The following is a 13996-nucleotide window of genomic DNA, read 5'->3' as shown; positions in this document are numbered from 1 at the left end:
TTTTACCTCTTCCAAATTCTCATCATTGCTCTAATAAGTTCCGTACCTTTTCCAAATTGTCATCATTGAAAGAAGGAGAAAAGTACCAAGCTACTTGTATGCAAATTGAACATTTTTTATGGCAACTTTCTTGACGTGAGGATGGCAAGTTAAGTTGGCATGCATGGCAATTTCCTAGCAAAAAACAAATTGCGGGATGCCATGATTAACGACTATAAACTTGGCATCCTCGTGTGAACTAAAGTTGCCATAAAAAAACGTTCGAACGTTCGAGATTTATCTTTTCTGTTTCTTTTTACATATAAATTTATACCATTGGTCTTTTTCATTTTTGTAATCTCCCACTGTTGCTCACTGTCTTTTTTGGGAAATTCCCATGATTTGGAGTTCTTTCGTCCGTTGTCGATAGTAGCATTGCATGCATGGCATGGATCAGGGGTGTATACCGTCGCAGTGGAAGAGGTCGGCATTTCTCGTACGCTGACCGGCGATTAACATGGCACGTGTTATTAGATCTCTATGTACTACACATTCCCTTCTCAAGCTGCTGTCTCATTTCTCTATGTTTTTCAGAAGTGCATGCACTTCCTCCAGTCCATCGGACATATATATAAAAGACCATCTAACTAACAATGTACAATAGCATGCTATTTAGATTCACACACATAAAAAGAGGAAACCTAGAGTCACCCGACATGACCCACGGCAATATATACAGGGAAGGACGTACATCCATGCATGAACACAAGGCAAACCATCCATATCGTTAGCTTTCCGGGGTGCACGGGCATCTACGGGAGAACCCGTCTTCTCATGGGCATGGGGCCAAACCTATCCACCTCCAGCCAACCATAGTACCAGAACGGCTGCGGCACCGGCCATCTGCCATCCATAGTTTAATTTCTCCACTATATTGTATCCCCTCCGTAAAGAAATATAACAGCATTTAGATTATCAAAGTAATAATCTAAATGTTCTTATATTTCTTTACAGAGGGAGTCAGTCGTAGTTCAAATAAAACAGTCCCAAACAACTAACAGTTTCAGTAGGGAACATAAACAAATTGATTCTACCGGTTTCGGTTGTTCGTCCCGTCTTGCCCTTCGTCCAATCTGCGAACAACGCCTCTGGTCTTCCTCCTGTTGCCCGATGAGGTTTTTATAGTGTGATTAAGATCCTTGAAAAACATAAATTTGTATTGAGAGTGAGTAGCAGAGAGAGAAGGAAGAACATACTTTTTTCCAACTCGAGACCCAACAGATGCAGGACTTCACAGATTTGCTTGCAAGGTAGGAAAGGAGTTCCTCTGTGCCTTCCATTGTAAAAGTTCATGCCGACGAGGCTCTCATTGAAAAAGTTAACCAGGGAGCCCTCGATCCCAATCTATTCCCTCCGGGCCTTTTTAGTTTGCATATAAGAGTTGTCTGAAGTCAACAACATTAGATGCATCATGACTTAAGTTTTCATATTGTATAAATTTAGCATTGTAGATGTTAATATTTTTTCATATAAATATGGCCAAACTTTACGATATTTGACTTCAGATAATTCTTATATGCAGAGGAAAAAGCACCGGAGGGAGTACAAGAAAACATCAGTCGTACAGTACAAAAGGTTAGCTGGTTAGTGGATGCATCCAAAGGCGGGTAAGGTGACCGCTCCATCAGAGTCTGATGCAATGCGACTATATAAACCACCCTGTAGAAAATATGCGACGGAAATTCACCTTCATGATTTTACAGTCTGACAGCCTAAGGTCCCTGCGACGAAATGCGCTACGCTTGTCCACGTCTTCATCATTTTCATAGAACACTTGTCTACTTTTTTCAGTGCACAGTGTCCATTTTTAATGTACAAGTGAAACATTTCTCTGATACATGTTGTACATTTCTCAAATACATGATGTATATACTTTCTTTTTCTTCAAAACATATTATGCACAATTTTTGGTATGCATGGTCAATGTTTTTGCAAATACATGTTGAACATTTTTAATGTTAATATTTTTTTAAACTATGATGGAATTTTCTTAGATTGCAGAAAAATATTTCGAACTTCCATGGACATATTTCTGGGAACATGATAATATTTCTTTTAGAATGTCACAATTTTTGTTCAAATGCAAGAATATTTCTGTGAAATGTAATGTACATATTTTTAATGGTGAAAACATTTTTTGTACTACACAAACATTTTTTAGTATATTGCATACATATTAATAAAAATCACATACTTTTTTTTAAAATCAGGAAAAATTTGACATTGACACAAACATTTTTTAAAGATATCAACTTCTAAAAGTCATGCTAACATTTTTTATACTGTGTTAATATTTGAAAAGTCACTTTTAATTTTTTATTTAAATTGAAGTTTTCAAATATACCCATTAGAAAAACAAGATTATCTTGATGTCAACGTGGCTAACCCATATTTTACTGGGCAGGCCCACCCCCAGATCCTTGTACTCCCTCCTTCCATCTATATAGGGCCTAATGCGTTTTTTAAGACCGCCTTTGGCTATTGACAAGATTAATAGTACATGACATGCACAATGTGAAAACTATATCATTAAAAGCTCCTTTCACACACGAATTTAACGGTGTGCTTTGTGTAAGTTGCATGTCATATATTATTGCTCTAGTATTTGGTTAAAGTTAGCCTCGAAAAACGCATTAGGCTCAATATAGATGGAAGGAGGGAGTAGCTGCGCTGGCCAGGCTGCCTTCTGCGTCCATATACACCAGCGCGAGAGCTATGTCTCACATTGAGCCAGTTATTTTATTCTTTTTCAGGTTTTTGGTTTTCTTCCCATTTCATCTCTTTTTCAACGTCTCTTTCTCCATTTTTACTGTTTTTCTTTTCTATTTTCATTTCTTTTGTTTTATTCGTTTTCTTTGGTTTCTTTAATCTCCCATTTTTTCTTTTTTTACCTTGTCTCTTTGTTTTTTTTGTTTTTTTATGGTTTTCTTTGTTTCTTTTGGTTTTTATTTTGCATTATTTCTATATGTCAATCTGTTTTGTCTAATACACGTTTAATATTTTTACAACACAAATTTAACAATTTTAATACATAGTAAAAAAAATTTCGATGCACATTCTTAATTTATTTTGAATGCTTGATTAACAATTTTTAAATACAAGATTAATTTTTTAATACATGGTCAACATTTTTTCCTATACAAAAAATTTCATTTAACACCTTTTCAAATGCTTAATTAACATTTTTCAAATACAAGATTAGCATTTTCCTTATACATGGTCAACATCTTTTCTTTTTACATTTAACATTTTTCAAATGCATGATTAATATTTTTTTAAAAGCAATATTAACGTTTTTTTGACACATTGTCAACATTTTTTCTGAACACATTTAAGATTTTTCAAATGCTTGATTAACATATTTCAAATACTTGTTCAATATTTTTTGAAATGCTTGACTAATAGTTTTAAATAGATGCTAAAACAATTTCATCATTTTTAATACATGGTCACCATTTTTTTAAACGTGTTTAACATTTTTAATAACTTTTTCAACATTTTTTCAAAATAACTATTAACATTTTTATATACATGAAAGAATTTGTTTCATCATTTTTATACATGGTAAACACTTTTTCTGTACACAATTAAAATTTTCCAAATGCTTGCTTAACTTTTTTCGACACTTGTTGAACATTTTTTCAAATGCTCGATTAACTTTATTTAAATACATGATCAATTTGTTTCGTATACATTTTTTTGTATTCATTTGTTGTATAGATAACAAACATCTTCTCTGTAAAAATTTAACAAAAATGCTTGATAACATTTTTCAGATGTTCTATATAGAATATTTGGAGTTCATGAACTATTTTTCAAACTATATTTCCAGTTCGCAATTTTTCCATCTTTTTTTTGAATTCATGAACTATTTTTTCTCAAAAATCAACGCACTTTTTTCAAATTCACGAACCTTTTAAAATTTCATTAACATTCAATTTTGTTTTTGTGACTTTTTTTCTAAATATATGGATACTTTACCAATTTGAAATTGTAAAGTTTTCGTGAATGTTCTCTATATATATGATTTCTTTGAAAATTGTTGAACTTTTTGTTTAAAGTTCATGAATTTCTTTTGAAAAAATCATAATTTTTTAGAATTTTATGAACTTTTAACATTTTTATGAACTGTTTTCAAACCCACAAACTCTTTTCACTTTCTACAAACTTTACTTCAAAACGAGTGAACTTTACTTAAATTTATGAACTATTGTTTTTAAAATAAAATATTTTTTCCTTTCCGATATTTGTTGCAAAATTTGATGAATTTTTTAAAATCCATTACAATTTTCTCAAAAATTGTTTTACTTTTGTTAAAATCCGTAGAACTTTTTCTAGAATATATGAACCTATTTTCTTCACTTTATTATCATTTTCCCTAATTTCTTTTTCAAGTCTATTAACTTTTTCCAATCCAAGTTGTTTCATTATTGTTTTACGGAAAATTCAGATCCATTGAAAAAAAGTCAACCGGTCAATGATGAGCTGCTGAACAACTGATTGGTTGAATAGTTTCCAGTCAAGCATCGACTGATGGAGCGAAGGGAAGGCTCGGGTAGAGTGAAACCTCTTATTTTCTGAAAACACGGACATGGTTCGAAAACATGAAGAGAATGCTCAGATTGGGTACTAATTAAAATTTGAGAATATTTTCTAAAAAACATTATTATTTTTTTGAATATGTGTACACATTTTTGTAAAAGGAGTTATTTTGAAAGTCTATTTTTTTGAAATTTCTATTTTCTGAATATCATGAGTAAACTTGAAATTTAGTAAACTGTGATCAATTTTAGAAAACATGAATATTAAGTCAAATGTTTATTTTTCTGAAAAAAATACCATTTTCTATTTTTAAATTTTAGTTAATTTTGAAATTTCTAATTTTTTTAAAATTAGAAAGTTTTAAAAATGTTGAATTTTTAAATAAATTCAGACCAACCGAAAAATAAAAGAAGAAAAGAAACCAATAAACTAAGAAAATGGGCAAAGGAAAAAAACATGAATTTGTTTTGGAACCAAACCCTTGGGGATTGGGTTGATCTCTCTCTCTGAATTCTCATTTTGTTTCCTGAGTCCCAATTCCCTATTGATTACATAACCTTCCTCTTATGTCTTACAGATATATCAATCACGAATATTTCAAATATGTGATAATGCCAAAACTTGTAAAATATAGAAGTTAGATTCGATGATATACCATATCAATGTGACACCACAATTGTTTCAGTTTACATGATCTGTTTTTCTCAAAAGTTTACATGCGTAACCAATCCAGTTGTTTGAAACTGCACAAAGATTGAGTAGAACTCCATGAGAAGGTGCAAATGAAGAAGGATTGTAGCAAAATCTCTTGTAAGAGGACCACAGATAGCAGGCAACACCACTGACACATCTTTTGTTGCATGCTACAATGAAGTAGGGAAAGAACGTTAATTATTTTGTTGATCATGCCATCCTACTTGCTCACCTCCCGGACGGGTGACATGCAGCCACGCTTGCTCGCCATTGACTCCTTGCTCGACGCTTAAGCCGCCTTCGTGAACTTTGCGCTCAAGCCCGCGTCTTGCAGTTCCTCCCCGTCCTCTGCTCTAGTGTAGCTCACAGTCATCGCCAACACCAAGACCAAAGTTGTGCGTGCATCCAAGGTAGATGACATGGCAACGCGTGCACAAGGTGGTTTTGGACGACGATGGGAAGGAAGACGCACCCCGAGGACGCATGCAACCTTAGTGAGTCACAACCTTGTCTTTGCAGCTGATTGCGTGAACCAGCTCGTCACGAGGTGCAGCTGTGTGTCTCCCGCAGCGGTGGCAGCCAGCCGTGCATTCGCAAGGCATTCGATGAAATGCGCAAGAAAGAGAAGGGGGATATGGATATCGAGAGGGTGGTCCCTCAGCCTGCCTAACGATTGAGTCAAACGATGTGCGGTTCAGGTGCCACATCATCACTTACTGTGGGATCCACCCGTTAGGTTCAACGTCAATGTGCGCATATTTGAGTGATCAGTGTTTTGACAAAAAGATTACTGAGTGCCAACAATCTTTTTGAAAAAAAAATGTAACATTTTTTTTTTCAAAAATGAGACCGCAATTGTGATAGTTTTTGGCGATTTACTCGGACGACCTGTTCAATGGGAATTAAAACCGTATAACTATTAAGAAGGTGTTGTGTGTATGTAAGCCATGTCGCACATCTTCAATGGGAATTAAAACCGTATAACTATTAAGAAGGTGTTGTGTGTATGTAAGCCATGTCGCACATCTTCAATGGAAATTAAAACCGTATAACTATTAAGAAGATGTTGTGTGTATGTAAGCCATGTCGCACATCTTCAATGGGAATTCATAAGTTGAGGGAATTGAGGAAGGAGAGGTTAGCATTGCTGGAGGCGGCGTCTATCTGCATACATTTACTCCGGACGACCTGTTCCTCCACCTCATCAACAAAGTCATTTGGCTGCTACAGTTAATTACCTCAATCTACACGTTAATTAGGTTGCCATAACAGCCTGCAAATGAAAGAGAAAGACCCATCCTATTCTATCTATCCTATGATGACTTTGCCTGTTCCCTACAAATTTGCAGAGAAAAACATACGACGACTACTACTGTTAGATGCCCTACGGCAAAAACAAAAGAATGACACTACACGGCACGACAAACGCAAAAACAAAATTCAAGTGGTGTAGTTTAGAGGATACAATCAAAATGCAAACCCGATCGATGCAACTACACTGTACGTCTGTCCCTCGTATACATCATATGGGATCACCATTAACTAATTTTCCATCCCTTCCAAATACAACAATATCATAATTAATTACTCAAAAGCTCATACATAGATCATACAATGTGCATGTAGCACAAATTTCTTTGAACAGTCAATATATATGGCTGTACTTTTATCATTTTCCAGAGTATACATACCACTATCACTTGACGCGCGCGATCTCTTGCATGAACCTCTTGAGGTTCCCATGCGACGAACCACCCTCCGCGACTGCCTTATCCGCCTTCTTCTTCCACTCGGCCGCCTTCCGTCTCATCGCCCCGTCACCCATCAGCTCCCTCACCGCTGCCTCCACCTCTTCCCGCCCGGCCTGGCGCGCCATCTCAATGCCGACCTGCCACTCGTCACATGCGTACCTGCAGTTGGTCACCTGCTCGGCGAAGAACGGCCAGCATACCATTGGCATGCCAGCACGCAGGCTCTCCAGCGTCGAGTTCCACCCACAGTGGGTCAAGAAACCACCAGTTGCGCGGTGCTCCAGAACCGCCTCCTGGTCGCACCACCCCACCATCAGCCCCCTCCCCGCCACCTCGTCCACGAACCCCTCAGGCAGGCTGCCGTCCCGCACCATGTCAGGCCGGACAACCCATAGGAACGGGCTGCCGGCGCCGGCCAACCCTCGTGCAAACTCCACCATCTGCTCCGCCGACACTACTGTTATGCTCCCGAAGTTGACGTACACAACAGAGCCATCCGGCTGCTTGTCCAGCCACGAAGTGCATACGTTGTCCTCTTTCCACAGGCTCGAGGTGAGGGAGGGAAGGTAGGAAGGCATCGAGACGAGAGGTCCGACGGTGATGGTGTTGGGTAGACGCTCGCGGATGGCGGCCAGCGATGTGTGCTCTAGGTCGTCGAAGGTGTTGAGGAGGATGCCGTCGGCGGCAGGAGCATCCAGCTCGCACTGCTTGATGTTGATGTTCACCATGACGTCGTCGGCGTCGGTGGTGCGGATGAAAGTTGGGAGGTCGCGGAGACGGACGCTGCCGATCATTCCGGTTATCCAGCTCACAGGAGTGTCGAGGTAACCGTCCGTGAAGCAGCTCTCGTCTGTTGTGCATGTGTACAGGTCATTAGATAGGATATTATGTTACACACACACACACACACACACACACACACACACACACACACACACTTAAACAACAGTAGATAGATTTCGAGAGGGAACAAGTTATGTTTGAAGGCAAAGTGGCAAGCGGCAGCGGGGAGGTCCGACGCCGGAGCCAGGAGCGATCCGGAGCCACGGACGATGCGTCAGCGACGTCGCCGATGGAGGGAGAAGTCAGAGGTTGACGGGTTCAGGTCCGACGGACGGGGAGGTCTCTGGCTATTGATTGCCCCGCGGTTTAGAAGGATAGCCTGCGGCGGCGGCAAGGCGGCAGAGGAGGTGGCTCATGCCGGGCAAGGTGTGTGTGGCAGCGGCACCAACTGCAGGTGACGGTAGCAGGAAGAAGAAGAACAAAGCTAGAGGAGGAGGGCCGCTAGAAAGAGTAAATCGACCCCCCTTGTTTTGATCGTTCCTGAAAGAGAGCCATGAAATCCAATGTTGTTGAATTCATTCATTTTGAGTCATGATCGTTAACCATAGTGATCGTTAAGTGTCGCTTATATTCCCACTATAATTAGTGGTAGATGTCCACTGCCAGTTGAGTTGTCCGTATGACTGACTGTGATATCATGTTTCTTTTTGCGGGGTTAGTGTGATATCATGTTGACGTACGATTTAGAAATTAAGGTACAATAGAACGAGTGGATTAAACTCATTTACCTTTGAATGGCACGTAGCCTCTCTTGACAAGTTGATCAAAGTTGAGATATGCCAGGAGCCCACATGCACTGGTCGTGAAGAACAGATAGGCTGGGAGCCCCAACTCCTTGGCCACGTGCACCACGAACCCCATGGCGCCGTCGGCGATGACGCAGGTCACCGGCGGGACGCCCTCGCTGCGGCTGAGCCTCTCGACGACCTCCCTGACATGGCCAGGGCACGTCCGCCTCGTGGCCTCACAGAGCTTCCAGATGTCCTGGGTGGCATCGAGGTCTGCCGGCGGGAGCCCGTCAGGAATTGTCTCGACTCGAAAGCCCGGGACCTCCTCGACGGCGCCCGGCCCGCGGGACCGGAGGAGGCGGCGATGGTTGTGCTCGGTGTGGACCAAGGTGATGTGGAATGAGTGCGTGTGCAGGGCCTTGGCCAGCCTCAGCAACGGGTTCACGTGGCCTTGAGCCGGGTAGGGGATGAGCAGGACGTGCGGCTTGGCCTTGGCCGACTGCGAGGACGCCATGTTTTTCTCTACTTTGCTTGCTTCTGTGGATCCTCCGTGTGTCGTGAGGAAAGTCTGTGCAGTTAGCTGCTTATATAATGAATAAGTTCGAGCCTGTAGCATGGCGGAGACTGAGACTGACATTGCCGCTTTCGTCAAAGCATCAACAACTCTGCTTTTACGATGCAATTGCAACGTTCATAGCCGTAAAAAAAACTGCAATCCCAATCCAAATCGCACCCAAAATCTCACTAACAACCGATTTTCTTTCTTGGGTGTGTCTAGGGCACATCTAGATGTGCTCTAGTTATTGCACATCTAAGTGAGTGAATCAAGCATAAAGAGAAAAGAAAAAAAAAGAAAAATATCTACATGAATCTCGACGTAAGATCAATGACATAGGACTTAGATGTGCAATACTTATAGCACATCTAGTTGTGCTTTAGCAAAATTGTTCTTTTAAAACACAATTACAGCAAGCGCTCACGTACAAGCATATTCGTTTTTTTGGAAACATACCCTCATCACTATAAGTGCGTGGACAGGCACTCTACCACCATGAGCACCTTTGATCTTTGTAGACTGGCCCGGCTGGCCATGATGTTGAGGAAGTCATTATACGCACATAGCTGTCTACGGGAATGCTGTCTCCCACTAAAAGAATGAGTTTGATTTTTGGTGCGCTAGTGCACAACCACCTTCCTAACGGTTCAATTATAGGTCAGTTCTCAACAACCGATTAAATTTGTCTAGAAAAACAAAATTATACATGGCACTCGGCTTTTGGACGTTCGGCAGGCTTCTAGGGTGTGCCAAATGGTCGTTTTTGTGAGTGTCACTACCAGGCATATGATAAATGCTCCCACGAGTAACCAACATGGCACCTTTTGCCGGGTGTAGCACTCAATATACACGCCTTTTGCTGAGTGTTACACTTGGCAAAGCTTTTGTCAGCAGACGACCCCCATATCACAAGCACTGAAACATTAGATCTAGCATTCCTCAACATACACTATTAGGAAAAGGGATATAGATAATATGGACACTAATGGCGTATCAGACATGTGGTGCGCCACTACTATATAGCAGTGGCGCACCATGTGCTGGTGCGTCATTAGTGTCTATCACACTAATGGTGCACCACATCAATGGTGCGCCACTACTAACATATTTTTGAGCTCCGCGAAGGCCGAGATGCTTCGAAAGAACGAGACGGAGATAAGATGTCCGTGTCGAAGATGCAAGCTGAAGAGCCTTATTGCTGACCCGGATTCCGGGCAGGTGCGGGACCACCTGCTCTTGCGTGGTTTCATGGATGACTATCGGTGGCAAGGTGATGAAGATGACTATGAAGTCGTCCATGGGGGCCGGGCAAGAAATGAGGAAGGGCAGCAAGACAACCATCGCGGCGAGGGTGGGCGAGAAGACGAAGAATCTCCTGGAAATGATCACGACGGTGATGCTGTACACAGTCATCATGTAGAAGATGCTGGACATGATGAAGAGAAAGATGAAGATGCCGGAGCAGACGACGATGGACCATCGATGGACTGGATGCAGGACCCTCATATTCAAGAGCTGCTTCTCAAGAAGACGGATAACGCAAGAGCTGCCGCCCGAGAGAAAGCCAAGCTGGATCAACTAGAGATAGACGCGGTTACTCCATTGTATGAAGGATGCAGGCTCGAGGATACCCGCCTGAAAGTAACGCTCATGGCTCTGGAGATGAAGGTAAAACACAAAATGACCGACGCATGCTTCGACGAGAACATGTCATTCTGGCACGAACGTCTTCCCAAGGGGAGCAAGTGCCCAACCAGTTTCGAGGAGGCGAAGAAAAGCGTGTGTCCTCTGGATTTACCGCACGTGAAATACCATGTGTGCATGAACAATTGCATCATTTATCGGGACGAGCACGCAGAGTCTACCATATGTCCAGTGTGCGGCGTCACTCGATACAAGAAGAGGAAGAAAGCTCCTCGAAAAGTGGTGTGGTACTTTCCGATCACTCCTCGTCTGCAGCGGTATTTCACGGACCCTAAGCTAGCAAAGCTCCTGCGTTGGCACACGGATAGGGAGAAGAAGAAGCGAGAAGATGACGGAAATGATTCGGAGATAGATAAAAAAGACAAGATGCTAAGTCACCCTAAGGATGCGAGCCAGTGGCAAGCGTTGAACTTCGAACACCCAGAATTTGGGGACGATCCAAGGAACATCGTGCTGGGCACGAGCACCGATGAAGTCAATCCGTTTGGCAGCCAGAGAAGCACACATAACACCTGGCCTGTGTTTGTGTGGATGTACAACCTTCCCCCCTGGTTGTGCATGAAGAGGAAGTACATTCACATAAGTATGCTAATTGAAGGGCCCAAATAACCAGAGAACGATATCAATCTGTATCTGGGGCTGCTGAAAGAGGAGCTAGACACGCTATGGAAAACGCCAGCCAATACGTGGGACGCCGCAGAGAAAGAATATTTCCCTATGAGAGCCGCACTGCTCACGATGGTGCACGACTATCTCGGTTACGGATATCTCGCGGGGCAGGTGGTACACGGATTTTTTGGATGCGTCAGGTGCATGGATGACACAGCGTATCGTCAGCTAGATAGAGATCTCGGGTCTTCGAAAATCGTGTTCATGGGACATCGAAGGTTGCTTCGCAACGATGACCCATGGAGAAAACGCAAGGATCTATTCGATGGTGAAACCGAACCCCGATGACACTTGCGTATGAGGAGCGGCGAGGAAATAGACGAGCTGTTGAAAAATTGAAAAGATTGCCCACTGCCGGGACAGAAGCAAAAGTCGCTAGAGCCGAGAAAAAAGCGAAAGGCGCCAGAGCCGCTGCTGAAGGTATGGAAAACGAGGTCTGTTTTTTGGTACTTGCCGTACTGAAAGATCCACCGTGTGCCTCATAGCCTTGATGTCATGCATATCACGAAGAACGTGTGCGAGAGTCTGCTTGGTACCCTGCTCAACATGCTAGAGAGGACCAAAGATGGGACGAAAGCAAGGGCAGACTTGAAATCAATGGGCATCAGGGAGGAGCTTCACGCTAATGATGATGATGATGATGATGATGAGGCGAAGTAGGACACGAAAAGTCATCACAAAGGCAAAAATGCCAAGAAGACTGGAAATGACTACCCTCCCGCGTGCTTCACTCTAAGTCAGGAGGAGATCGAGCAGTTTTTCATCTGCCTTGTAGGAGTAAAACTTCCTTACGGTTACGCGGGGAAGATAAGCAGATACCTAGACCCAGCGAAGCAGAAGTTCAGCGGGATGAAGTCTCACGACTGTCTCGTGCTGATGACATAGATACTTCCAGTTGCAATCCATGGGATCATGGACACACACGTCCGTGAAACGCTATTTGGCCTATGCAACTTTTTCGACGTCATCTCTCGGAAGTCGGTTGGCGTGAGGCAACTCAGAAGGCTACAGGAAGAGATTGTGGTGATACTATGCGAGCTTGAGATGTACTTCCCGCCGGCATTCTTTGACGTTATGGTGCATCTGCTGGTCCATATCGTGGAGGATATCATCCAACTCGGGCCGACGTTCCTACACAGCATGATGCCGTTCGAAAGGATGAATGGTGTCATCAAAGGATACGTTCGCAACATGTCACGTCCAGAGGGAAGCATAGCCAGGGGCTTTCTGACCGAAGAGTGCATCTCCTACTGCATGAATTATCTAGGCATCGAGAACCCCGTTGATCTGCCCGTCAACAGGCACCTCGGCAGGCTCGCTGGATGGGGTCACCGCGAGGGTCCCGCGAAAGGCATGTCGACTTCGAGGGCTGACTCGTCGACTTTGAAAGAGCAAACCTAGTCGCGCTACAACACATAGACGTGGTCGATCCTTGGGTGGTAGAGCACAAAACCTTTATTGAGAAGACGTACAATTACCGAGGCCAACAGAGGACGGAAGGAGATAAAATCAAAGAGCACAACTCATGTTTCACGCGTTGGTTCAAGGAGAAGCTTCTGTCGTACCTTTTACATGAGGATTCTTCCGCGGAAGAAAAACTCATATTCGCCTTGTCACAGGGTGCCGAGCACAACTAGATGACCTATGAGGCATACGATATCAACGGCTACACATTCTACACCGAGGACAAGGACATGAAGAGTGATGGTTATCAGAACTTCCGGGTAACGATGGAATCCTACACCGGTAACGATAAGGACAGATACTACGGAAGGATCGAGGAGATCTAGGAGCTGAGCTACGCTGGAGAGAAGGTCCCGATGTTCTGTGTCAGATGGGCCAAGAGCGTCCTAAAAGAAGACCGATATTTCACCACCATGGTTATACCCGAAGTCAAATCCAAAACCGCGGGCGCAAACATCACCGCGAAAAATAAACCATGGGTACTGGCTTCCCAAGTGGACCAATGCTTCTTCATTACCAACCCGTCAAACCCCAGTCGTGTTGTCGTGAGGAGAGGCAAAAGGAAGATCATCGGAATGGATGGAGTTGCCAATGAGCAAGACTTCGACAAGTATGGTGACCCGAAGATGGAACATGACGATGACGATGAAGTGCCATACACCACAAGAAGAAGCAGGACCACCCTACCTAAGGGACGTCCGTTTCACAGAAGAACTCCATTTGCGAAAAAGAAGGGCAAGAAGATTGTGAACAGATAGCTAGCTAAGATCGATTGTATTTAAATTGTAGCCTTCATTTCTCGATTGTATTTCGACATATTGAAATGATATTTCTTCTATTCTAGTGTCCTCCATCTCGATCGCTATCCCCCCTCGCCAGATCCCCCTTGCCGCCGAGCACCACCCGCACCCTCCCCCGCTCCGCCACCGACGACCCCCGCACCCTCCCCCGCCGAGGACCCCCTGCACCCTTCCCTCGCTCCACCGCCGCCGACGACCCCCCGCAAC

General features: G+C 43.1%; 1 protein-coding gene across 1 annotated transcript; it reads right to left on the bottom strand.

Moving 5' to 3' along the window:
* Positions 1–6816: 6816 nt before the first annotated feature.
* Positions 6817–9135, bottom strand: LOC123108547 (UDP-glycosyltransferase 85A1). Its single transcript, XM_044530318.1, has 2 exons — positions 8597–9135; positions 6817–7875 (listed from the first exon to the last, which is right to left on the bottom strand). Exons 1-2 carry the CDS (start codon positions 9108–9110, stop codon positions 6971–6973), a joined length of 1419 nt encoding a protein of 472 aa, XP_044386253.1. The 5' UTR covers positions 9111–9135; the 3' UTR covers positions 6817–6970.
* Between the last annotated feature and the right edge of the window lie 4861 nt (positions 9136–13996).

This window comes from Triticum aestivum, chromosome 5A (genome assembly GCF_018294505.1).
Source record: "Triticum aestivum cultivar Chinese Spring chromosome 5A, IWGSC CS RefSeq v2.1, whole genome shotgun sequence".
NCBI classification, from domain to species: Eukaryota; Viridiplantae; Streptophyta; class Magnoliopsida; order Poales; family Poaceae; genus Triticum; species Triticum aestivum.
Note: the sequence above shows the minus strand (reverse complement) of the source record. Positions and strands in the feature narration are given on the sequence as shown.

Excerpts from the sequence above, each read along its gene's own strand:
- LOC123108547 (XM_044530318.1), bottom strand. The coding sequence starts at position 9,110 with ATGGCGTCCTCGCAGTCGGCCAAGGCCAAGCCGCACGTCCTGCTCATC. Across the intron at positions 7,876-8,596 it reads AGGCTACGTGCCATTCAAAG|ACGAGAGCTGCTTCACGGAC; the intron begins GTAAATGAGTTT and ends CATGCACAACAG.